Here is a 27214-nt window from a genome sequence, read left to right as displayed (position 1 = left end):
GATCCTCTCCCTTCACCCAGGCTCATGCACAAAAGTCTACCCCACCTCCACGAGATGCTTGTGCGTACGGGACAGTATTTTTCAACTTTGCTACTGTTCAAATCTTTATTAACCCATCCGTGCCTACAGATAATTGGTGCTAGCCCATCCCACAAGCTGCACTGCACTCTCCTCCTGCCTGTCTGTCCTGGCACTGGCAGGCTCCCCATCCTTCCACCCAGTCTTGCTGTTCTCAGTAGGAAAAACTTTTCCCAGATCCAGACCTTGGAAACAGTCTTTCACTCTCTTCCTCACCAAATCTCCATGTAATTTAAAATCTTAAATGAAATTACTGAGTTTGCCTTGTAATTGTTCCTATTATAGAATATTTGGCATTAGCACAGTACAGTATGAAGACAGCACAGAAAAAAAAAAACCTGTTAGTTATCTATTTTGGCTATTTTTACAATGTCACCTACTCCTTAGAGTTGGAAGTTCAAAAGAGCTTGAAATAAATGGTTAAATGACATACATTAATACAGCGTCAATAGTAAAGCAGTCTCATTTGCAAGAACTACAGCTGCCCTTACTCCAGCCATTTAAGATCAACGAGGCTGCAGGGCAGTGCAAAGCACAGGAACTGCAGGGCTCACAAGTTCCAACAATCAGGAGGGCTAAAGCATCTGAGAGCTCCCGAAGGCTGTCTCTTTGCTTGCTTCGTGCCCTGGCCGCCCAGCTGGGTTCCCAAGCCTCAGCTCTTCGCCCTGGACCCTGGATCAGAAGCACGGAGGGGTGGAGGCTTATGGCTGTGTATGGTTTGCAGACCCCATGGCCCAACAACACTACAGCACTGCCCAGTTTCCTTCTAGTTTCATAGCTACAGCTCTGCACTCAAGGGGTTTGGGGATGAAGGAGTGATAAGAGCGAAACTGTGCATCATTATTAAAGCTCTTCTCACACCTTAGGGATGCACTCATCCTCATGCACCTATCCAGTAGATGAAATAAAATTATTTTGCTGTGAGGAGCTTCGCTTTGGGTGCCAGACAGACAATCAGAAAACATCATTAGAGTTGTCACCTCTTATCAGCACTAGAGATACCCTGTTCAAGACAGAGTAACTATGCAGATGTACATAAAAGAAATACATCTTTGGGCTGGAAGCTGCTATTGCAGTAATCAGTAATCACGTCCTGGATTATTTCCAATGTGGACAGTTCCAAAGTCAACAGCTTTAAAGAACACAGTTTCCAAACGCTACAGGAAAACCTAGTAATTGTAAGTTGGGAGGTAAAAAACAGGAAAAGAAAATGCGAATGTGATTTAAAATTCTTCAAGACGACTTAGATTTCTATTAGCTGAAGTACCAAAGTTTGGAAAGCTATACAACTTGGGTCAGTAAAGAACTGAAGGCAATGTTTACTAATAAAAACTAAGGACAGAAAGGCATACCCTATGGATGTACAGCAGAAAAAATAGTCTTACCTTAAGGATTATGATTTCCACCCTTTACTTCTAATGGGTATTCTCTTTTGCTTCTAATAATCCTCTGTAACAACCTCGCTTAACCCCCCCAATCTGTAGGCAGTTAGTTTGTTACAAATGAGTAAGGGCAATTTGGGGCCCTCACAGGGAAAAATTCAAAACATGGTAATGTGGTTGGTAGGACTAAAGATGACAGGAGGGAACAAGCATGTTAGAAACAGTGGAAATCATAAAAAGAAGGAAAACTTAACTTTGTAGGAAAGCATATTGTCTTGGAAATACAAGCAAGGATATTAGTAATCAGCCTGCAGGGGCTTGAATTCCAGCTGTCAGACACAAATAGGGTTTTAGCCCAAAAACCTCTTACAAAGACACCACCTCTAAAGAGGGAAGGGAATCAACCACGACGCAGTTAAATGAAGAAGCTTGCAAAAACTCAGTTAAGTCTTAAGTGAAAAAATTGAGCTTTATCAGGCTTTCATCTTAGAGAAGAAACACATAGCAACCACCAGTGATGAGGAAACGACAAACCCTGGTTATAAATGTGGTATTTTAAACACAAGGATAAGGAAAAAAAGGAACTGGCTACCAGGAAAGTCAGGGGGCTGGTCTGGAAGATGCATACTTTCCAAAGACATGTTGGCGTGGCATCGTCAAGTGAAATGCTAAAGCCCGCTTCAAGCATAGGGTCAGAGTAGATGCTCTCACAGGCTCTTAGATTTATAATCAAAGAGATGATAAAATCAAACAGATCGTGCTCAGAACAGGCCTAAGCATAACGACGCAGCACAGAAATGTCTTCCCAACAACAGCAATTAGGAAACAATAGCCCTCAATTCAATACCATTAATTCTCAAATTACTTTGCCCCGAGTCCCTCTCCCTGCTGTGGAGCCCACCATTTTTTCAGTTCTCCCTCACTCATAAATCCCATTATCTTTCAAATATTTGCTCCTGATCATTTTTTCACCTAGCTCCAGGGACATCCAAGTCCCTGCAGTTTGGTTAAGTACGGAGGAGAGGTGGTTTCACAGGCAGTTACGACGCTGAAGTCTCTGAATGGGTTCTAGCCACCATCCAGGGTTTGCATTAAAGGAAACCAAGCATTTCAATATACAGCTTAGCAACACAGTATCAAAACTGACTCCCAAATCAAAGTCTCAAGTGTTTATTTACAGAGCAGTGGAAAAGAAGCCAAGTTATCCACAATACCGTCTTAACTTCAGCATTTAGGGAAGGATCTGGTACACAGCAAGTGTATCTCAGTAGGCTTAGCAGGCTTGAAAATTGGGCCTCATTAAAATAAGAATTAGACTTCTCTAATGACTGCTTTTTCTTAAACACTTTCTGTAAATATTAACATCCAGAAGTAATGTCCAGAATAAAACCTCACCTCTACTTCTAGAATATTTGTAAAGCTGCCAATATAATTTTTCTATGAAAGGACAATTCTATTCATTTTTAATTTTTCAATCTTGGGAAGACCTCAGTCTAGACATTAGTGCGTGAGAAGCCTGTTCTCTAATTTTTACAACTTACCTTAGCACAGTTAAGTAATGCTGGTGTGCATACAGCTACATCTTCTATCAATTAGTTTCTAAAGTGGTGGAGGAAGGCTAATGAATTGCAGAGTTACACAGAAAAATAAAGTGAGATTACTTAATTCAGTATTATGGGTGCGCAAACTTCAGTTTTATTTTACACCAGAAACTTCTGTGCATCCGATATAGCCAAATGTCAGTAATACCCAGGCTGAACGGGAAGAACTGAGCCTACCAGAGAACCCAATCCGTGAGAGGTGGAGCTCCACCAACTCCCTGCAGCGACCAGCGATGCAAACGGTCAGGATTTCAATAATAATGGCAGGATTTCTCCTGTTAAAATCACTGGCAAAACCTCATTTTGATAGATAAGAGGAACATCATCAGGCTCAAGGAATTTTATTTATAAAAACTATGTAAAAAATTACATGAAAACCAGAATAAAAATTTTTAGTGGATCTAAGCAGTTGTTCAAGTAAGCAGAAAATCTAGCTGTTCACTGAAATGAAGGACAGATGCATGGTAGCTAAAACTCCATGAAATACTCTGCAAATCTATGGGTATATATTAGCAACAGAATAAAACACTCCCCTCCAACTTCTGACAAAACTGAAAACATGGAAACAAAGATGTTAGTTAAACAACCCCCTTCTGGAAGAATGCTAATTAACTTTTATAGGTTACATTTTCTTGATATACCGAAATCAAAATGACACAGCCATTTGTTTTCCCTGGCAAAGTCATGCACATCACTGATTATTCAGGTTTTGAAAACTGTGTATAATACATACTACCACCTACACAACAGCACAACGCTGACATTTCAGTACGGAACATGTTGAAGCAGTATTTCTGTGCTGGAAAAAAGAACAACTAACAAAGACATTTCCTAGAAGGTATCCATCGAAGAGAAGAGAATAATGTATAAAACATGGGCCTTTTCTTGAGAGCCTGAGGTTACGGATGCCTTTTACACCACATCGTGTTCCCAATGTAACAAATCTGGCAGAAGCACCAGATTGAAAAATGGAAACCAATTTTGTTTTATTTTGTGGAGCAAAAAAGACTTATCAACTTCTTGCAGTATTTTTTGTGAGGCAAAGTACATTTAGGGGAGTTACAAATTGCCTGAATGTCTTTGTTCCATATTCTTTCTTACTTTAAAAATTTCTTAATTATTGCAGTCACCACTTTTAATAAGCCAAGATAAAATGACTGTATTCTTAATACTACATCAACCATCTTCTGTTACTCCTGCTTATGAGAGAGCCTTTACTTTTCATCCATGAGAAAATCCAAGTGATCCTACCTAATCGTACATGAGTTCCACTCAGACAACTTTCTAATTGCTCAGAAAAAATGGACAGAGCCTCCTTATATAATAGGATGCTCCCTGCTGAGCAAGGCAGGTGCTCCCTGCTCGGCAGGAGCCAGATACACAGGGCACCATCCGAATCCCTGCTGCAAATGGGTGACTTGAGTGAAGTCACCGAAGTCCATCAGTCCAAAAACGGTGCAAAGGGCATAAAAACCAGGCTGGATTCTCACAGCACTAGCTGGCACTAGCACGAGGGTGAAGAACTAGCTGAGCTTTCTAGGGAGAGGTGTATGCCAGGTGCTCTCACAAAGCAGAGAAACACGGTAGATGACCCAGACCAGGAATCCCAAGTCTGGACTAACTCCTCACTAAACTCTTGACTAATCAGCCTGTAAAAAGAGGTTAACATTTCTGACAACACTATATGACTGCAATAATAAATTGAATTTTTCCGTGAACTTTAGCAGTGAAGCCTCAGCATTTTTATTTCAGTGGGGTCTTGTTGAAATAACAGTGATTTGAGCCCCAGTGTGTCTCCATCGCTGCAGGCACAGAGTGAAGACAACCTACTGGTGCCAAGCAGCAGCACACTTGACCACAGATGACGATTTAGAGATCATCAATACAGCACACAGATAGCAGAGGCTTCCAGCACTGCCATAGCTGCAGCAGCACAGACACACCGGGGAGTTAAACCACAGATCTAAAGAAAGCCAAGTACAGTAGAGTTTGGTACCCCTAACACTTTTTTTGTTGGTTTTTTTTTTAAAAAGGAAAGGGAAAAATGCAAGCTCAGAGGGTCATATGTGAACTCAGAAAATAAATTAATTTCAACACATGAATAAGAAAATTCACTTTATAGGAGTTGGGCTTTGCTTCCAGTTTCACCCAAAGAACTCCAAGTGCCTGAATTGATGATAAATGGTAACTGACACTAAAGAAAACAGCAACCAATATATATCAGTTTTAAGGAAAAAAAGATATCTTTTTCTCTTAAAAGTTATTGTCATAAAGCTGTAGGCTGACAAGACCTATGTATTGGTATTATTTAAAAGATATGTATCACGAAACATTTATCAATTTAGCTAAGTTTAATTTTTGACACCAAACAGTACAACTAAATGTATATAACACTTACATCAAAATAAGCACCTAAAATAGTATCTTTGGGAGTTAAACCAGCGTTAAAAGAAAATTACTTATTTACAAGCATCTGTAATGTATCAGTTGTGGTTCATTAGTATGCTAAGATTGCAGGCACATTTGAATCTGGTAGTAGTCAAAGGATGGATGGAGTTTTCAGTCTACTGTTCTCTTCTTATGAGCTCTCGTTGTTTCCCAAAGTTTTACAACCTATTATACCCCAATTAAACTACCTACCCTACACCTTTTCCATCATACACCCAGGAGTTATCTTCCCATTTGCTTACAGTCCTCATTAATTTAGGAAAAATTGCCTAGCTAAAAAAGGAACGATTTTAAAGTTGAAGTAGAAGCTGCCAATTCAGGATTGAACATCAGGATTAGGAGAAGTGATACTCCGGATGGCAAGGAAAAAAAAACAGAGAAGAGGACTTACACGCTTCATGATTGCAATGGCATGAATATGATAGCTGATGAGACAAATGTCCTTTCTTTTGGAAAAAAAAAAAAAAAATTAAGCTCAGTGTGGCTCTGTCTGCGGGGTAGGACAAGGATCACTTCCCAGGTACTGGGTCCTGTCACACATCCTGAGCGTATGCTGGGATTTCCCCCACCCTCCCTTCCTTCTCCCCTCACAGCTGGTTTCTGTGGGAAGGAACACATGCACATTTCACAACAGAAAAAGCCCATTATTTTCACTACCCGCAACACTTTGTTTTTTCATACTAGAAGGAACTATCTTGTACTAAAGTGACCAAAAGAAATTCTTAAAAATTCAGTGATAACAAACTGCAGCCAGCTCTGTGCAGCTGAAGGCTACCAGAAGAGCTTCTCACAGGACAACTCGCTCACAAACTCAGGATGGATTTTGTTAAAGAAGTACTATCTCAGTTTCCAGATGCCCAAACCAAACAAAAAATACTGTAATGTCACAAAAATCTTTGTGGCTCAAAAGGCACTTGGACCCTTTTAACAACTACGTGATTAGTTTTGTCATCACAATTACAGAAAATTCACACCCTATGTGGTCCACAGCTGGAAGGCAGAAGTCCTTGACTGTGTTCTGCCTCTTACTGCTTGCAAATGAAAAAAGCTCTAAAGCTTCAGCCTTCTCAACCACTGAAACAGAGTACTTTTGCTTTGTATAATTCAATAGAAATATACTTCCTCATCTTTTTTTATGAAAGGAGAATAAGCTTCAGATTGCTTTTAAAAGGTTAGCATCCCAGTGGAAAACACTGTATCAGACTCGTCAGCAGATGTGATTAAGCACAAGCATGCCAGTTTATGGAAAGAAAAAAAAAGGGTGGGTTTAGCAGAGGACAGTGAGTGTGCCAACTCTGGTTAGCCACATGCAGCTGCTAGCATTACAGACCCAGAAAGAAGTCTGAGAGACAAGTCACTGCTTCACAGTGTTAGGAACATGAAAAAAAAGCTTGCTTCATGATCAGGGCCATGTGGCCATTATACTTTCACTCAATCCATACAATTCAAATATATGTAATATTGCATATGAAAGGAAACCTAGAATCAGGCCCAGCCTTTTAAGCTGTCAACCAGTATGTGTATTCCGATGGAAGTGAAAGTTCTATTTTTAAATAACCTCAGTTACCAACAAGAAGTGGTCTCATCCTCCACGAACTTTTAGGCGATTAAAATTGCATTCCAGATACTGAATTGTAAACTCTTCAAGAATCGATAAATAAAGGCATTTTAACTGTATCAAAACTGAGCTTTGAAATTCTGTTCAAAGTATAAAATTAGTACCGCATCCCCCCCCCCCCCCCAGGAATTAGTAGCACTAAGGCAACGAAATACTACTGTATACTCTGTATCATACCATCAAACCAGAAATTCACATTTGCCTTGGCAAGAAAGTGCTGATCTGTCAAAAACCTTGAACTTCTGCTCAACTTAGAAGCTCAGGTCCCACTGAAGTCAGAAGGTATTCAAAGGCTTAAAAGGAAGGCATTGCTTCAGCAATTCACTGAATCACAACATAAGGGAAATCTTACGAACCCTAACTAAACTTTCAAGTATTATCCTTTACATGGTGAGGTAAGTCACCATGTAAGGATGGTGAGATGGTGAAGGCAAAGTCCAGCAGAAGCAAAGGACTCATGCATGGTCAGGCTGCACGTCTTTAGCATCAAGATTCACACTCCTTGCCGTATGGCCTGGTCTGCCCTACTCGTTGGTAAATGCCATGTGAGCAAACACGCCTCCAACAGACACACTAAGCTGGTTCCTCGACCAGAAAGAGCTACCACGGCAATCCCCCCTGCCCCCCAAGCACTGCTGCTACTGCCCGAGGGCTTCTGCAGGCACAGCTGTGTTGGTGAGAAGCAGGACGAATCACAACCCCGTCTAATGCGGCCAGGTCGGCAAAACTTTTTTGGTGCTTAAAATGTCACTGAGAAATTTGGTGACTGTGACTCTCCCAAAAGCGCCCTTAACTACTGTGTATTTTCATCCTGCAGAGTAAAAATACAAACCTCCCTCTGCAACAAAATCCAAAGGTGCTTCTTGGTAGAAGCAGGACCACAAACCAGAGCTCTGTTCCCTTTTCAAAAGCCCAAAGCATCAGGATTTGCTGTAATTTTGAACAGTTTTTCTTATGCAAAAGTATTTCAGTTGTCACTGATATGTTATGAATCACAAAAACGCTAAATCTACACACACAACTTAGAGAAGAGATTATTTCATTTGGCTGTATGCTAAAGCTGCAGCCACTGCAGAAGCTCTATGGTGTGAGCAAATACCTAAGGTAAAATCCTGGGCTTGCTGAAGTTAAATGGAAAACCTCAACTGTCTAAAGTAAGGCCAAAAAGTCATGTTGAACACTGCAATAATACAAAGTCCGGTAAGGGTCTGTTATCACTCATTAACTGCTTTAACATGAGATTAGGAGAATTCGAGGCCTAAAGGTTAGAAAACGCCAGCTGTAGCAGATATTTTATAGGGAGGAAGATAAGCACAGCAAAAAACAAAAGGGACTTGAGATAAAGAAAGAAAATGCTAGACTGAATGAAAGAGAAACTGCCAGAAAAATCAAGGAAGACTTAAATGCACTAATTTTTTACTCTGTCTAAAACTGTTGAAAATCCGTTTGATCAGCCAGTCAAGAAGATTACACTGGTGTCAGGGCAATGACAGAATTATATAAATGAAGAGAATAGTGATGGCTGCAATCCCTTCCCTGGGTGAAGGAAGGCATCCTGCAGAAGGCAGGTGTTGCAGGAAAGGCAAGAAGCTTTCAAGCCACTCTTGAGCAAGTTGAAAATAAGAGGGGACTACAGTGTAGCGCAAAGGGAAAGTTTCAAGCTAGACAAAAAAAAATCCCAATATATCTTGATTTAATATGAACCTAGTAAAATTCATAAAGAGCAATAATTAGAAATTCAATGATTCAGTAAACTCCATTAGGATTCAATATAAATTTTCTTCGAAAGCCAGAACACAGGCCTACCTGGGACTCATGGAGGCTGTCCACTCCTAGGTACGTTTGACTAATAGCTGCCATCTCATTCTTGGAGCTTGAAATTCAGTCAGTCATATTTTCTTAGGAAGTTCATAAAACTTAATATCATCCTCATGCTGAAAATAATGATATGATCCTGGGGAAAGGTGAGTGCATAGGTTGATGATCAATATACTGAACAAGACCTGGGGAAGAAGATGGATACAAATGGATAACTGAAGGAGCTACCACGAGCCTTTTGGAAGGACAAAGTGTTGAAGTCCCTGCCCCTTAGGTCTGCAGAAGCAGCAGGCTCCCAGCATGAGCTGAGCTGTACAGAAGTGATGATAAGAGGATGAAGTGGGATGGGAAGAGATCAGCTGCAACCACAGGACAGGGCAGGAGGTAGGATGAAATTTCTCTTCCTGCTGCATGTTACCCATCGTAATTTACTCTTTCATTCTCCCTGCTACTGACTGGAGATGCACTCCATCACAACCTGCTTTCGGGTTTCATCCCATCAATTGAGAAATAAATCCCACACAAGGAGAACAGAGGGGAAATAAAGGGCAATTAGAGGCACTGGACGTTAAGGAGTCACTCACATCTGCTGACAGCTATGTTGAGGATCCAGGTGGAATTGCCAGGTGACTTACCAACAAAAGCGCTTCATTTTTTTATTGTCATTTTGTCTACGGAAAATCCCCTTACAGGTTCCAGTATGATAAAAGCAATTAGCAAAACCCACTCAAATGAAACAAAGAAGGGTCTCATTAGCCTAGCTTACCCCCTGAGCAGAGCAATGGGAATTCACGAGGACAGCTCCTATACAGCACAGTGAATTTTGTGAACAGTGAAAAAAGCAAACTGAGAAATCAGAAAAAAAAGCATTCTAATACCTAGCGGAAAAAAGGGATGATACAAAATATAAAGCCTGCTGAAAGACCAGAAAGTGATAAATACAGACTTTACCCTGTACTGACATAAATCTAGCATTACCCACCAGACAAATTCTGCAGTCAGGTTATAATGATTATCAGCAGAATTGCAGTAGGGCCCAAGGACCTTATTTATATTACGGAATCCAGCTGTCCTGGTTGCTTTCCATTTATAGAGCAGTTTTGAGAAATTTAGCATGCAAAGTCATGTTTACTGAGGCCTCTTTGACGAGCTCAACCTTGGAAAATGAAAGAGATGTCCATATTCTGTACTGACTTGCAGTAAAATTCATAGTTTGGCTGACAATTAACTGATTTGAACCTTCCACAGTCTTGAGAAATTAACTGACTGCCATGAGCAGGAAAGACTTTCCATTACCTTGCTGCCTTTAAGGAGATGATTTGATATTTGCCACAAAAAGTAAAAAGAAGCATCTGAAACAGCAGGGCTGAATCTGTAGTTATATCTGATCAGTGTGCCTGGGACTAAATAGGATACCAGAGGCACGAATGGTCACGGGTGGTAACAGCAGGGATTTTGTCATCCAGAGCCTTGGGTCCTGCCCACTGGGAAAAGCTATGGGGGATGGCAATGTCCTGCACACGTGGGAAACCTAGGGTAGCCTTCACTTTAAAAGCCACCATCATCATAGCACACACCGGGATTTCTATCTTCCTGCCACCTCCAACATTGCAGTCCTTCACCAAAAACTGAGCCCCATGTGAATTCTTTAATTCAACGGCTGAGGGATCAAAAGCATATCTCTATTGGACATTCCTAACACCACCAATTACCTACAAAGTTACAACTATAAGCATACCGTGTGGTTTTTTTTCCACATGGTCTGATGACAGAAACCATCTGACATTCCAAATCAGCACATTATATTTGTGCTGAAAACAATTACAAGAGAAATCTTCCTGGGCTTTCATTTTGATGAAATGAACCTTATCACTACAGTTTAAGTTGCTTTATCCCTCACGTTTCTATTGTATACAGCGCATTTGAGTGTCTGGAACTGTTGAACGACAAGTTGGAGGCATGAAATCACACACATACCTGGCTCTTAAACAATAGTCTCAGAGGTACTATTATAAAAAGATACACTGAAATGGTGTGCAAAACAAACCAAACAAGATTTTTTTAATGTCTAAGCAAAAAAATGAAGCATTAGTTCATCTGGTCCCATCTGAATTATCTCTGGTTTTTATAGCCTTGGTTAAAAAAACTGGCTGCTCTTCTCCTTTTTCCCAAAAGCATGCAGGCATGCAATGCAGAGACTACAGAGCAGCAGCAGGCAGTATACATACATCGGTCCACACAAATGTTCTTGGCATGGAGAGAAATGATAGACAGCAAGTTGCTTCACTCCACACTAACTTGCCATCAAGGCACAATTAAAGATGTGTCAGATGAGCTTGCCAGCACCTTTAAGCAGGTATTTATTTGCAACAGCAGTATTCCATGCTTCGAACGGGAGATGTCCTCATTTGTTAGTTTTGGATGCCATCTTAGGCTATCTTTCATCACTTTTAACTAAATCTTTTCAATGTTTAAAAGGACACACGCATCCACTTACGAGACTGAATTCACCCCCCTTTCTTAAAGTGAAGACAGAATGGTAAGAACAACCTATGGGATAAGCACTGGACTACTCATCACTCAAAGGAAAAAGTAAACCAAAGGCAGGACATCCTTCTGTGCACAATTGTGCTGAAGCACAATTTAACATAGCTGACGCAGGAGACACTGCAATGGCCTAGGCTACGCAGGAGATAAGACTGGATGGGTCACAACAACTGTGCTTTATTGGACATCTGTTCCTGAGGGCAACACATGAAGGTATGTCTTGTTTTTGCAAATGAGATCACGAAGCCAGGAAGCCTGAACTTTCTTTTGAGCCCAACAGATCTCAGCATTGTCTATTTTAGCTTCTTGCCACCGCAGAGCCAATAGGAGCAGTATGCACAGTTTTATTTTAGTCTTCATAACAACAGGTTTTTAAGGCTCTAGATTTATTATCGATGATGTGGTTCTATCTGAGGAAGTCCACAGGTTATGAAAAAAATCCCTGGTTCTCATAATGTGGTAATATCAAGTAAGATCTAGGAGCGTTTTCACTACACAGGATGCAAGAAACTAAACAGCTTACAGAAAAAAAAAAAAATCTGACTCATTCACATATGCAAGATTCCTTTGAAGCTTAATTAGCATTTTTGTATCTTAAAGCAGCAGTGCCAGAAATTCAACTGTCTGTTCAACCACAAACCAGACATTGCGCAAGCAGCTGTTTCCCAAGCCACTGAACACTGCCATACATGGGGAAATTCTCCTGTCCTGCTGTGAACAATTCTGTGCCACTCCTTATCAGCAACAGATAGTTTAACCTGGCTCTAAAGGATATTATGTGCAAGCTGCTAGGACACAAAGTTCAAATTTCCCTCATTTGGTCCTCAGAAGGAGCCTAGGCTCTGAACCCGGCTTGTTGCACTTCAGGGGCTGGACATGAATCTCCATCGGTCACATATGCTCTGCTGGCAACTGTTGTTACTGAAAAGCCCAAACATCCTTGGTGTACTGTCATGCATTGTAAGCTTAATTTCATCATCAGATACACACGTCTAAGTCCTGCTTCTGTTGAATCAGAATCTTTCAGGCATGCATTTAGGGTTAAAAAGAGCACCACGTACAAGCCTGTCCTCCCAGTACTTTCATTTTTCCTCCCTGTTTTGCCCAAATATCAATTCTGCAGGTTCATCGTGTTTTACAGTTGGTTCTTGGATGACTCCTGAACTGAGAGACATTTTCACTTCTCGTACAGCCACACAGCTGCTCTTTTTTAAACGGGAATCGCACACGAGCATTGCAGTGCGTGCTCTGGCAACATGCCTCGCCCTCAGCTGTAGGGCTTGGAAATTTGCTATTTAAGCAAAACAGTTACCATGCTGAAAACTAACCTAGACATCTGAAAATCTTTAAAAAAATTTGAAAAAATCCCATCCAACAAAATAACAGAAGTTTTCAAAAGGAGTAAGGAAGAAACACATAGTCCACTGGAAACGTTTTACAAATACTGGTACCTACTGAAACAACAGCAAGCCTTCCAGAGAGGCTTCTTCTGTCTTAATGAAGTGTAAGTCTGAGACGGGTGAATATCACAGATCAATTCCTGAACAACTGAAGGAAAAAAATTATACCTTGTCATCAATCCACTATTTGAGCTATTTTCAGAGAAGCTTCCCAAATGTGACTCCCAAAGCTTTTCATGCTGAAAAACCAGCTGGAGAGAATTAGGATGGCTATGATCTATCACACACCAGAAGCTCTGAAGAGGAGCTATTGTAACCTAAAAAAACATGCCAGCACTGAAGAGGAAAACATGGAGCAGTACTTCCCAGCTAGGGAAGCGATGACCAAACGCTACAGCAGCATCAGCTGAGTGGACCAGCAGTGGAAGTCACTCAAATTCTCTCCGAAGAGATACCAGCAACTGTCCTTCCTTCGGTAAGCATTCTGCTTTTGTTAACCAGATTAAATGAGAGTATCTGAAAATACTTTGATTTTCCTTGGGGTCCTGTTAGAAAGTTGGAGACCACCCCTCTGAAGCCTTCAAAGACTACAGTATTATACCATGACAAAAGGGAAAATCCACCCTTCTGCTGGCATGCATACAAAGGGAAAGAAAGAGTACAAAAAGACTGAAATACTGACTTCTCAGGAACTTCATTTTAATCACCAATTCTCCATCAATTCTCTCTACTGTGCTTTAACAGCAGTAGTTTGTCTTGTTGACGAATATACAGGTTCCTTTTGGCTTTGTTTTTTGTTTTTTTTAAAGTAACTACTGCCAGAGCTAATAATTGCAGAACTTCTGCATTCTCACACAGTGTTGAAATGAGACCGTTATTTTCTTCTAAATACTATGTCACTTAAAAAAGTAATGAAAATGTGGCAATTTTCTATGATCATTTTTTCAACATATCATTCAAAAATTTCACATTTTGTTCAATCTTTTTAGGTGAGGCAAGCGACATAAGAATTTGTAATGACCACTCAGGAAAAATTTGGGGAAGGGCTTTCTGAGAACCAAGGATCTGGGGTGAGGGTGGGATTGAGGTGAGCCAGCCACTAAGCTGTTTGCTGATTTTTCTGGGGATCCACAAGAAATCAAATAGGCAACCACACTTAGCAGTGCTGCACTCTGCCTTAGCCATCAGTCACGGATTGACTCATATAAACAAGAACTCCATGGGTGCAGAGCGAGGCTGTCAGCAAGCAACAAGAGTAGCTTGTGACAAACATGCACAGGCTCTCCGACAGGTCCCTGGGATGCCATGGGCCAGGAAGGAGATGCTTCTTCAACTTCCCGCTATGGACATGAGCCTGCAACATGTAGTGTTGCAATCTGGGTTTTCACTGCAGCGTCAGAAAGGGACAGCTGTGTGACAGACCGGACGCTCTCCTAACATCCCATTTTAGCTTCATTTTGCTCGTCTGTTCTTCCTTCACGTGCCTCCACAGGGCCTGAGCAGGCCACACTGTCAGGACACCATGCAATACTCTCCCAATTTAACAGGGACGCATCCGTTGCATTCAGCTAGAACCTCCTACCGTCAGTCAGGCCTGCAGTATGAAGGAGAACATTTTTTTAAGAACATTAGAATATTGCTTAGGAAACTACAAGATTAAATCACGAGAAGAACAACCATAGCATTTTTCTGCTGATTTGAATTACGAATAGAAAGTACGAGCAGTTAAGAGGAAACAAGATATGTTCTATACGAGAGCCAAGATTTTTTTTCCTGACATGTGCCAAACAAGGAGAAGAAACAGAAGAATCTGGCACCATTAAAAACAGTTTGTGGAGAAAGGAACTGAATATCTACAGCCAAGCTCCATGTGGTTTGTAAAGAGGAAACTTTTGTTTTATGGGACTCTCAGTCAGCCAAAATTCTCCCAGACGGCGTGCAAATGGATATTAGCCTAAAAACCTACACGCATCTTGTAGAAGGATCAGTAAATGGTGGGGAAAAAAAAGGAACACTACTGAAGTTTTAAATCAGAATTCAAAATCTGCCTCATGGTTGAAAAAGTTAGTTTACCAGACAGCTACAATGTCATATATGGTAAGTGTGTTGGAAAGGAAAGGCAGCAAGTTAAAGCACAAAACTAGAAGTCAGGAAAATGAGTTCCAACCCTGGCTCTACTACCAAGTAGCTCTATAAAACTTGGATAAAAGAGAAAAAGACTGCCAACTTAACTGTGAGATTTTCCTTAACTTCGTATAGTGTATTAACATTGCACTTATGCTGTTTCTTTTAGCTTCTCTATTTCCCCCACTCCCTGGCATTACGATGCACTAAGTTAAGTGACTAGATGGAGTACTGAGAACAGTTATACTACTATACTAAAACAAGCTCTGACTAACTTCTTAATCAAAATACTTGACTGAAAAAAACCCCGAACAATTTTATATGGGAGCATAATTCTCCTAATTGAGCAGAACACTAAAGCAGCTGACATCATCCACCAGCTTAGCTGAATATTGTGAAAAACTGTGGCACTTCTGGCTTAAAGCAGTAACTAGAACTTGTACTTCAGCATACAGGAGAAAGGCAATGGGCAGGCAACAGTTCCTCAGCACACGTTGAGTGGTTATACCATGGGAGAATTTTCTTCATCTTCTCTGGCAACCATCAGAGTGCCCTGTGAAGCATGCGGCTGCATTATCTGTACACGACGAGGAGACCACATTGACCTCCAATTTACAGCGGGGGAACTGAGGTGGAGTCTGCAGGCAAGACTGCAAGCTCAGGAAGCACACAGGTGCCTGCATCCCACTGAAGTCACTCCTGGCTGGGGGAGTTGGAGGCCCAGGTAGCTCTGTGGGTCAGGACTCCAGTCTGTCCTGCGGTCGCCTGACAATGTAGCTCTCTAGTTGTATCACCAGCGATTAAAACACGTTTAGGTGGCAAATTTTGCCATCGTGCTTAAAGGAGAAGTAGTTAATATCTCCTGTAAGAGGATACTGGGATTAAGATTTGCCCCTTCGTGCCTTCCTTCACACCAGCCTTTATATGTAACGTTTCAGCTAAGACCTGCCAACTAGCGTGCTTTCCTCCTCTAAATAAAGTAGTAAGCATGAATCTCATTTTTGAAGCAGTCTGCATTTGCTTGGGTTTTCCTCATTCGTACCTTTAGGACTATCAACTTGGAGGAGGGGCAGAAGGGTTAATCGTTCATACTTTCTGTAAGCTATGTGCATTTGTGTACAGTGCTGTAGATGGATGCTCCATGCTTCATGTTGCACTGAAATAAAAAAAAAAAAGAGCTGAAAGTAATTCCCTTTAATTCTTGGCCTTTAATTTTATTTCCTCCAAAGAACAATGAACAGAAGAAAGCAAAAGCAAGCATTTCAAGGGGGAAAAAAAAAGAAATAAAAAGATTACAGGCATTTTTCACAAAAAAATGGAAGGAAAAACCACTGTAAAAGTAAAAACCATTGGTTTTTTGTGAGAAACCTGAAGCCAGCAGTTCTTATTGGCACTAAAAATATCTCCACACCACACACACACACATTTACCAGTATGGCATCTACTGATGGGTTCTGGATGCAATCAAGACCAGACCAGGTACAAACTAAAGCTCAACAACCCCCGACAAAGCAGGTCAAGAAAACTGGGAGGGAAGGGAAACTGTTGCTAGGTGGCAGTGTACCTTAAGCAAAGAATACTGTAAATCATGAGTTCGTTATCTGCTAAAAGTGGTGTCATCTTCAGTGTCATCTTCAAAGCCTTGGTAGGAAGCAGAACCCAAGATGTACATGATACACGGACTACGTATCAGAAGGATGAGAAGCAGCGCTGAAAAGAAATAAGAAAAACTTGTCTTGAGACACGCTATTGTGCAAGACCCACAATGTAACAGCTCTCCAGGTCTATTAGGGCTGTAAGAGAACCCAGAAGCCATCTTGAGAAGGCTATGGTTTCGCTTACTTTGTTTTATTCGACCTTCACTAAGCTCTTACCAGAAGAAGCAAGCAGAGAACTAAGCTTCCACCATATCTTGGCACAGCAGTGAACAGTTGACAGAAAACCCAAGTGTGGTGGTGAGAAAGAAAGGTTTCTTAAGGCTACTAAAAAACCAGAACTGTTACTTTTCTGCTGTAAACAGTTTCAGTCTTCAGTCCTAATCTTTTCAGAGTGGAGTAAAAGTGGACAATGACATTAAACAAAAGGAGGTCATGAAAACGCACGCAATCCCTAGAACTCCAACCAAAAGGATGGAGAAAAAGGCCTCTGTAGAAAGCCAACGTAAGAAGGGAGAGGCTAGATTTTTCTGGTATCCTTCTATCTGTCCTTCCTGATGTTCCCTCCAACAGAAAACTACCTTAACATATTGCCTAAATTAGCAGAAGTGGTAAAAAAGACAGGCTGATGACATCTTGTGAACTACAATTCGCTTGGTAAGAGAGCTGTTAGCAAGCTCACAGCTTGTCACAGAGAAGGATAAGATGTTCTTGAAGGCAAAGACGAAATCTATATTCTTTTCAACAATATCTATCTGGGTTCAAGAGAGCAATTTTTTGGAAAAGTATCTTAGATGAATGCAATTGCATAGGTTGGAGGTATTTTAGAGGATAGAGTAAAAGAGAAAAATAAAGGACACTTTGCTCCAACAAGCCTCTAAATCCATAACTCAGGCCATAGCAAAATCCTTTCTGAGAAATTTATCAAGTAATTCTTCTTATGTTGACTTTAATCTACAATTATACTGTTTAATTTTTTTTTATACCATGTTCTGACACATTAGAAACTGGTCAGAAATAATGTATTAGAACGTAAGTGCCCGTATAACCCAGAATGGGAATTCCTATACTGCTATACAGTAAAGCCCACACAGGTTACACATGCTGTATCTTGTATCATTCCTCGCAAGCAATCTTGACTGTGAAGCCCATTCATAATAATTAAAATGCCAACCTATAGAGCTGCAGAGGGAATAATTTTTACAAACTCCTTCATCGGTGTAGCTCACATAGGACGTGTGTTAACTTTCCAAGCAGACATAAACCTCTCATGACTATTTCCAGGTTGGGTCTGTATCTTCTTTATCTGACAAACCTTGGGATGCAAACCTCAAGACTGCAGGATCCAATTTCAATGGATAAATACGGACGCAACAATCTTTGTTCCACTTCTCTCCACTGTTCCCTTCCCCAAAGCCAGTGGTTTGAATTTATGGTCAGCCTGAGCCTCTTCCTCTGCCTGGTAATTTGCAGTGTCTGCCCCGCAAGGAGGGAGGCAGAGAGCGTCCCAGCCTTGTCCCCAGTCTCTCGGTTACAATTTGTGATCGTCTTCAGTCATGAACATGCAATAAACACTAGCAGCCAAAAGTAAACATCAATTTGAGCAAGAAAAAATGGAATAATACCACACCTATAGAAGCCAAGCCCTGCTGATGTCGAGGGCCCTTCCCTGACTTGGGCAGCATTGCTGCTGGGACACGAGCAGGAGTTGGCTTCACCTGCCATCTCGCCTCCTGCTCTGTGAGACTGTGCACGGCTCGTGGAAAAACAGTTTGAAAACAAAATAAACATAAAGCTGGGGCTGACTCAGTCATTCTATGAAGGCAAAAGAGAGTAATCTGCACAATCTCCAGGCTATGAAGTCATCAGGTTTTGCCATAGCAGAAATACTTTCACGTGGTGGCACAAAGGAAGCGCTCTCTGGAGAAAATACATTCCCCAGCAAACAGCCTAGATAGGCTTTTCTTCATTAACCAGTAAGAGGGAGATCTTTCTGCAGCATACAGAAGGCAACGAGCCTCATTTGACATTGAAGTTTAACTCAAAATAAAATTTTCTGTGATTAAGGAAACTTTTGTTCTACTTCTGTTTCTTCACCATCTGTGATACGAAACCTGGCAAAGACTCCAATTAGTTTCCTTTGTGTTATTACTGCCACCAGCACTCAAATGATAAACATTTATAAAAAAGGAAATTCCTCTTCCTTTCTTTGCTGTCTCCAAAGAGTAGATGTAAATACTTTAATAAGAAAACCCGTACTGAACTCAACCTGAAACCTGGTAACACCGGACTACCCTAACTGCACTGCAGAAAAAGGCAACGGCAGATTAAGGCAATACACCACCTCTTCTGACAAAATCTTTTCTCCGGTAATGAGCACTCAGCCCGAGAGGAAATGAAGCACACGCACCTCAGACCAAGAAAGGCGAAATCCTGCAATATCTACTTAAGGAGTATCAGGGATGGATTTGGGGAGTTTTCTTCTCTGGGACATACAAACCCTCGTTATGCTCCTGGACACATAACTCTCAGAGCCACGTAGGTGGTTGTGCTTCGCCTCAGTCAAGCAGGACAGAGGCATTATCGGGTAAAACAAACTTACCGAACTCTGAAGAACAAGTTAACACTTAGCAGCATATAGTTACTTACTTAAACTCTTCATTTATATATATGCACATTTGACTACTGTTGGTATCCTAGATGGAACCCACACGTAGATGTTAAGATGTTAAATTTGATTATCTTGGTACCTTAAGCACAACAATCCCCTTATACAGACTCTGCACACTGGTACAAGCATACCAAGATTAGGGCAACACATTAATTTCTATGAAAACGCATGCATAGGTGAAGTAGTGACATGTTTTCTTGCATAGGCAAGCTCTACAAAACTAGAATTGTTTGCGTTTCTGTCCAAATGGGTGTGATCCATGACCAGGAGTACAACCTTGACTTTGGCATTTATTCACGCAGTAACTTGCCAACAGCCACTATGTCAACATGTTCCCAAATGGTTTTTGTGGATTCCTGAGGAGGGTAGCCCCCCCTGCTGCTGGGTTTGTTAGATTCAAATAAGAGAGAGGGAAAGAAGACATCTGACATGTGGAGGACACATGGGGATGGATAAACAGATAAGGGTCAGAGAAGCAAGGGGAGATCACAAACTTGCACCAAATCTGAAGAGCATGAACTAGGCCTTATCCCCATTTTTTAATCCACTGCACCCTTAACATGGCTTTTCTTCCTGCAGATCAGAAATGGCTGCTGAAGGTAGCCAGGCTGTTGCCAGGCATCTCTCAAAAGCATGCACAATTTCTTTTCTTCCTTTATGCTAAAAAAAATAAACAATAATTGCACGTTTTACTGGAGCAGGATAGCACTTCTACACCAGCAACTTATGCTGAGGACTGTACTACACAGAGGTTGATGGGGTTTTCCACTTTTTATTTCCAGTTGCTTGCATGCTGGTGCTTTGTAAACTTCTTTGAGAAGCACCACAGGATTAAAAGAAGTAGTTTATTTATCAAACAGCAGTTTGGTTTTTTGGGGAAGACAGTATGCCTTCTTGCTGAGGCCTCCTGTATAGTATCATTCTGTTGTGGCACAAATGTCCATATAGACTCTAAAGAGCTGACTTAAAAAGCTCTACAGCCACGAGGGTTATGAAAATAACTCAAAATGGGTTCTTTGATCCTTTTTGCCTGTCACTGACATCTGGCCGAAAACTTTAGAAAAAGCTTTGCCTGTTTCCATTTTCAAAAATTCAGCCCATTACAATTCTACTAGAATTTCTACTAATCACAGGCACAATTTTATAGCATGGCTGAGCCAGTACAACAGCTTCTAGCCCTCAAATGACACACAATCCCATTTGGCCTGACCATGTCCTCACTGCTCCCCTTTGTTTTCTGTGCTGACCTCCTTTAGGGAGCTAAAGTTGCAGGAAACAAAACCTATCAAAAAAAAGTAAGTAGTTTTTTGCAGGTTTAACTCCCAGAACCAGCTCACAGGGGGTCAGATAAGCAACAGGGAGGAGGAGGAGGAGGAGTGACCAGTCGTGCAGCTGCTATCCACTCAGTAAGCCGAGCTGAAACATGAAGCTGCATCCTAAGCTACTCTGTCAAGTAGTTTGTGTTATGGGATGACCCCACTTGAACATTGGAATGGATGTCTTCCACTTCAGGGATGGATTGGGCTCTCTCACTCAAATCACATTAATAATGGTTCCAAAACAGACATCATGGGAAATAATCCACCTCTGTTTACAGTCAGTGACCAGACACCTTCTGCGATCAAAACAAGAATTTTCACTGTTTTTCTCTGTTACTTGATTCATTTTATACACGGTCCCAAAGTTAGGGTTATTGGTCTAAAAACTGCCAGACTGACTTTCTGACTCTTTTCTAGAGGCTAGTACTGCAATTTCTTTTTTGTATTTGCATGTCTACACCTTCCAAAAATAATTTTCAATGATTAGGAAAAGTAACTGCTTACTATTTAGAATTAAATTTAATATTTGCTATGCATTTCATCATGCAATTTAAAAAAATAAGCAAACAGTACAGTACATACTGATCCCTCCCCTTCTTCACTCCTCCTCCATCAAGCCTTTACACACGCCTATCCATCAGCTGCGCAACAGCCACTGAAGAGCATCAAGTGTTGGCAACACAAGTCAAAAATACCCAGGAAAAGGTTAGCATATAAAGAAACAGGTATTGTTCAGACAGAAAGAATAGTTCCAGACAGTTCTTTCCCCCCAAAAAAACCTGCAACTTCTACTTAAAGTGTCCCAAAACTTGCATGTACCTCCTGTGAAGTTTTAGATCGTATAGTTGAAAGAAACTAAAGGCAACACCGTGAGAGACACTAAAAAAAAGTCACCGAAAGGTCCATGACCCGAGTCCAGGGGCTTTGCCAACACCGCTGCCAGCTACCCATCACGCAGAAAGCGGCAGCGGAGGGCCGATGTTGCAACCCAGCAGCGTTTGTCCACTTCGCCTCCGCAGATCAGGTCAGTGCACCTTGGACTCCACGGGAAGGCTGCCAAGTCCCGCACGGGGTCTCTTTTGCTACACCCGGCGCACAAGTGATGCCCAGGTTTTTAGCAGACCTGAGGGTGACTTACATTCACGTGCCAGCGGCCAGGCTACGGGCTTCGTGCACCCTTGTTTCGGAGCACGGGCTTCCACGCAGCCCCGCACGCCGAGAGCAGCCGCCCCGGGCGCTCCCAGCACCCACGTGCGAGCGGCGGCCCCCACCCGCCGGCCAGCAGAGGAGCCGCCGCCGCCGCCCGCGGCCCCGCACCGCCCCGGCTCTCCCTCGCCTCCGGCCGCCGCGCCGCAGCCGAGCGGAGCGGAGCGGCGCCGGAGCCCCGCCGAGCATCGGCCGCCCGGGGCGCCGCGGCCCCCGCGCTCGCCCCAGCCGCAACAAGGGGCCGCGGGCCGCCATCCCCGGGTCCCCACCGCCCCCGGCCCGGCGGGGAGGCGGCGGCGGCGGGCGCTGATAGGGCTTCCCGGCGCGGAGGGGCTGGGCGGAGGGAAGCGCGGCCCAATGCGCGGCTCGGCGGCGCGGCTCCCGCCTCGCAGCCCCGCTCCCCCAGCGCGGCCGTGAAGGAATGCGGCGGCCGCCCCCCGCCCCACCGCCCCGGTACCTTTTCCTCCTGCAGAGCACGCACACGGCCCAGAGGAGCAGGGCGGCGGCGGCCGCCCCGCCGTAGGTGCCGAGCTGCAGCGCGTCGGGGCCCATGCCGGCAGAGCCCGCCTCGGTGGCCGCTGGTGCCTCACCGCCGGCGGGGAGGAAAGTTTCCCCCGACCTCCCGCTCCCTGCAGGAGAGGCGCCCGACCGGCCGGCCCTCCCCGCCCACCCCGAGCCCAGGGGGCTGGGTTTGGCTGCTCGGAGCCGGACTTGGCGAGAGGGCCCGGTGCGACCCGGCCGGCTCCTCCCCGGGGAGCGCTCGGCGCGGGGAGGGTCGCGCCCGCCCGCCCCCGCGGCCTCCCGGCGGCGGAGGGGAAGCCCCGGCCTTCGGCTTGCGGGGAAAGGTTCCGATGCGGCGGCAAGGTCCCAGGACGGAGACCGGGGAGGGGGGCCCCGGCGTCACCCCCACCGCGCCGGAAAGCGGCCCCCGCCCTCCGATCCCCTTCAGCCCTCCCCGCACCCCGGGAGGGGCTCGGTGTCCCCGCAGACCCGGCCTCGGGTGGCGAGGCGGCGGTGGCAGGTCCCCAGGGCGAGCAGTGCTAGGCTTGGGCAGGTAGCGGCTCTGGCAGCCCTTTGACCTTACTTGGTTTTGGTACAAACACCCGATGTGTGTTCACTGCTTAAGAGCAAGACGACACCCTGCCAGCTTCATAAAACTTAACCTGAGGTAGGATAAATGAGATACGAATAGTGAAGCTTGGCTCTTGACGTTGTGCTGCATGAGAAGAAGCCGGGTCCAGTCTTCCCAGTACTCCTACCATGCCAGCCCCTCTGGCATGTTACAGAGAAGGACAAGAGAACGCTTGGCAAGGAAGCTGGTGAAGGGTCTGGAGCACAAGTCTTGTGAGGAGCGGCTGAGGGAGCTGGGGCTGTTTAGCCTGTAGAAAAGGAGGCTGAGGGGAGACCTTATCGCTCTCTACAACTACCTGAAAGGAGGTTGCAGCGAGGTGGGGGTCGGTCTCTTCTCCCAAGTAACAAGCGATAGGATGAGAGGAAACGGCCTCAAGCTGCGCCAGGGGAGGTTTAGGTTGGATATTAGGCAAAACTTCTTCACCAAAAGGGCAGTCAGGCACTGGAACAAGCTGCCCAGGGAAGTGGTTGAGTCTCCATCCCTGGAGGTATTTAAAAGACAGGTAGACATGGTGCTGGAGGACATGGTTTAGTGGTGGACTTGGCAGCACCAGGTTAATGGTTGGACTTGATGATCTTAAAGGTCTTTTCCAACCTAAATGATTCTAAGAGGAGGAGGTGAGACACCAAAAACTGAGGCAATGGAGAGGTGCCCAGCTTGAGGAAGCGGGATGGGGTGAAGTGGGGCAGAGGTCCAGGGAGTTTGGTACTGTGTGGCAGGGCAGGGGGCTAACAAAATACCAGGGCAGCAGCAGTACCTTATAGCTCCGCTGCCGTTTGGTGCAAGGCGCACTCAGAAACATTGCTGTGATGTAAGATACCATTCAATGCAATTTCACGCTGAAAGATGGAGTAAAATGCTCCAGTTTCTGGAATTGTGGTTTCGTTGAATGCTGACAGACAGAAGTTCACGTACCCTACTCATTCTCAGCTGCATGCAGTATTGCAAATTATGTTTTTCACAATATTTGGTGGTTTATGTATTCCTTTCATCTTGGAAACAATTTGTACAACACTCAGTTTTCTGAACTGACCTGCTGTAAGTTTTCTCTGAATTGTAGAGACCCAAATATATCTTAGCAGATAAAAAAGCCAGTTAGCTAAAAACCTTCCTGACTTCAGCAGATCTCATCATTTTTAGAGGCCTGACTCACATCTGAGGGTTTGCAGTTGGCAGCGCCGTGTCTTCTTCCTCAAACATTCCTGTTGATTTCAGTGAAATACTCAAAAATGCCATTGTATTAATCAGAGAAAATCTAATTAATGTGCCTCACATTCAAATGTCTCAGAATTGGGTCACTACTGCTTAAAACCCTCAGCTGTCCCTGCTGAGATCAAAAAATCAGATACCCTTGTTGTGCAATACGATGCACAGAGGGGAACCATAAGAGAAACTAACGTTTTACTGGTAGTTCTGTAGGGCTTTTTGCAGGGAGCTATTTGAAATCCCCAGCCTGGGAATCCCAAGGGGTTTCTTAGCTACTAGTCCTGTTAATTCTTGGAAAAGGAGTAATTTAGGACTGAAAAGCATTGCACTGTAAGACATCACAGAGTGTAAAATATTACTCATTTTACAAGTGACCTCTGGTGTGAAAGTTTAGTGTTTCACTTCAATATAGTGAGAAATAACTGTCCACATACAATTAAATAGCTATGGCAGCTAGAGCAAGCCCTCACCCAGATTGAAAACATCAAAACATCAAGAAGATCACTGTAGTTCTGGCAGAGGGTGTGAAGAGGGTTACAACATTTCTTAGTTTGCACTTTTCATATTTGCTGAAAGTTACTGTCTCAGATCAATTGCAGATGAACAAAAACCCCTACGCCACACACCAAAAAGCACCACCCCACAAGCAAGACTGTTATTTTAAAATACAGGGAACACAACCTGAAAGGTCCTAAGTACCCAAAGAGTGCTGTGTACTCTTCTGTGTCAACACTTTGTCCTGGTTTCAGCTGGGATAAAGTTAATTTTCTTCCTAGTAGCTGGTATGGTGCTGTGTTGTGGATTTAATATGAGAATAATGTTGATAACACACTGATGTTTTAGTTGTTGCTCAGTAGTGTTTATACTAGCTAAGGACTTTTCAGCTTCCCATGCTCTGCCAGGTGCACAAGAAGCTGGGAGGGAGCACAGCCAGGACAGCTGACCCAGACTGGCCAAAGGGCTATGCCATACCGTATGACGTCATGGCCGGTATGTAAACTGGGGGGAGTTGGCTGGGGGGCAGCGATCGCTGCTCGGGGATGGGCTGGGCATCGATCTGCGGGTAGTGAGCAATTGCATTGTGCATTACTTGTATATTCTTTTATCATTATTATTATTATTATTATTATTATTATTATTATTATTATTATTATTATCATCCTTCCTTTTCTGTCCTATTAAACTGTCTTTATCTCAACCTGCGGATTTTACTTTTTTTCCCGATTCTCTCCCCCATCCCACTGGGGGAGGGGAGGGTGAGCAAGCGGCTGTGTGGTGCTTAGTTGCTGACTGGGGTTAAACCACAACACCCTTTAAAAAGCCCAAGAGGATGGATCAATTCTCCTCAACTAGTAAAGGAATCTCAAAGAGTTAGAAGCCCAAACCTGTTGAAGTTTGATGTCTTATATATAGTATGAACTGCCTTGATGCAAATCCAGCTGGATGGTATTTGCACATAATGTACACAGTTAAAACTATAATAGATATCTGTACCTATTGGCCTCTCAGCTAACTGGGGAAAGAAGGTGAGGCTGAACAGTCCCCTTTAACATAGCTGTAGCAGAAAAGAGGAAATTTTTTTCATTTTCGGGAGGTGAAAGCCTAGTTTTATAGTGATATTGTCTCATGTTGAAAAATGACTCTTAAGAATTGGAGGGATTTTCAGTTTCAAGCTATTGTGAGATCTTTATGGAGCTCTCACTGTGGCATGGCCATAAGTGAGGAGAAAGAATGCAAATGCTGTTATATTTGGAAAAGGATAATGTTACTCTCCAGCTGGATACAACTGTGTCCAGTTGTTATCCTTACTGGTGGGGTGTAATTGCTGTTGTTCCATAACAGTAGTATTGGCTCCTTGGCAGATTTCTTCAAGTGCAGTTTGTATGCCTAGAAAGCTGCTAGAAACAACTGCAGGCTGGAGAGGGGTGAAGTCATTTGCAGATATATACTGGGTCGGGGGGGAGGGATGGAGAATTCATAAGATAAACTTGAGGGCTTTTCAGTTGGAAGGCACCGAAGATTTCAGAGAGGTTCCTCATACCGTGGTAGTAAGCCTAGATAGATAGATAGATAGATAGATAGATAGATAGATAGATAGATAGATGCTCAGTTACATTTCTCCTGTTTAAATTGTGAACATTCTGTACATATGCTACAGTTCAAGATGCATACTGTGTGTATGTTTCATACTGCCAATGTTGTAAGATGATATAGATCATATTTTTTTGTCTTATGAAAATGCAGAAGACTCAAAATAAACTTCGAACAGTATATACTGCAATCTGTACTGTATGTTACACATCACAGTGTGATTTTGCTATATGCAGCACATGGACAAATGCCTGCTCTACTGGGTAGCTTTCATGTGCACAAGGATTTAAACTCCCAGGCTCAGACAAGAGAAGATTCTCCATCACTGAAACGCCAGTGAGATATGTGTTATAAGCGACGGCAGGAACAAGGCTTATTTTTCCACTCGCCCAGCGCTACTCATTCTAAGGCTATTTTCAACAACTTATAGCTTTGCTCTGCTCTAACTGTTGCAGTTGCAATACTGGAAGTCCATTCTTGCCTTCAGTTTAAATACGCATGAAGTATTTCAACCGAAACAATCTATGTATTTTTGTGAACAATGCTAAGGAAAAATACCCGTGGTAACATTTTTAGTGATTTTGAGAAACAGCAGTGGCATCAGACTTTGAAATGGGGTCAACAAATTAACCTCTGTGTCAAAGATAATCTGTCCAAATTTATTTAGGTTATAAGCCCCAAAAGAAGAGAGGTTTTGTATACTCTAGTGACCCGCTGGACCTTTGGAGCTTAATTCCATGAAGATGCCACTGGAACTGGGTCTGCTTCCAGCTCTTAGCTCAGCAGCTGTTTTCTCTGGAAGTGAAGCTCTGAGCTAATAGAGATCAGGCTGAATTCAGGGCAACGAAACTAAAAGCCTTTTTGTTCACTGCTCTCCGTCTCCCTTCCTGCTGGAATACAGGCAAAGGGAAGTGCAGT

The 27214-nt window shown here is 43.2% G+C and overlaps 1 protein-coding gene across 2 annotated transcripts in view; it reads right to left on the bottom strand.

The window, feature by feature from the left end:
- CYP7B1 (cytochrome P450 family 7 subfamily B member 1) overlaps window positions 1–22548 on the bottom strand; it is a 130221-nt gene extending 107673 nt beyond the window's left edge. Inside the window, exon 1 of one of the 2 annotated variants that reach the window (XM_087752427.1) lies at window positions 22325–22548. In XM_087752427.1, the coding sequence (XP_087608553.1) occupies window positions 22325–22419 (95 nt within the window). In that variant the 5' untranslated portion in view covers window positions 22420–22548. Of the gene's footprint in view, window positions 1–21799; window positions 21820–22324 lie in introns of those variants that run through there. The other variant, XM_087752428.1, reaches the window with a different exon arrangement.
- Window positions 22549–27214: the final 4666 nt, after the last annotated feature.

Source organism: Nipponia nippon, unplaced genomic scaffold, assembly GCF_047370975.1.
Source record: "Nipponia nippon isolate SJK-2023a ecotype South Korea unplaced genomic scaffold, ASM4737097v1 scaffold_1, whole genome shotgun sequence".
Lineage (NCBI taxonomy): Eukaryota > Metazoa > Chordata > Aves > Pelecaniformes > Threskiornithidae > Nipponia > Nipponia nippon.
The sequence above is the reverse complement of the archived record's forward strand: the minus strand, read 5'-3'. Positions and strand labels throughout refer to the sequence as shown.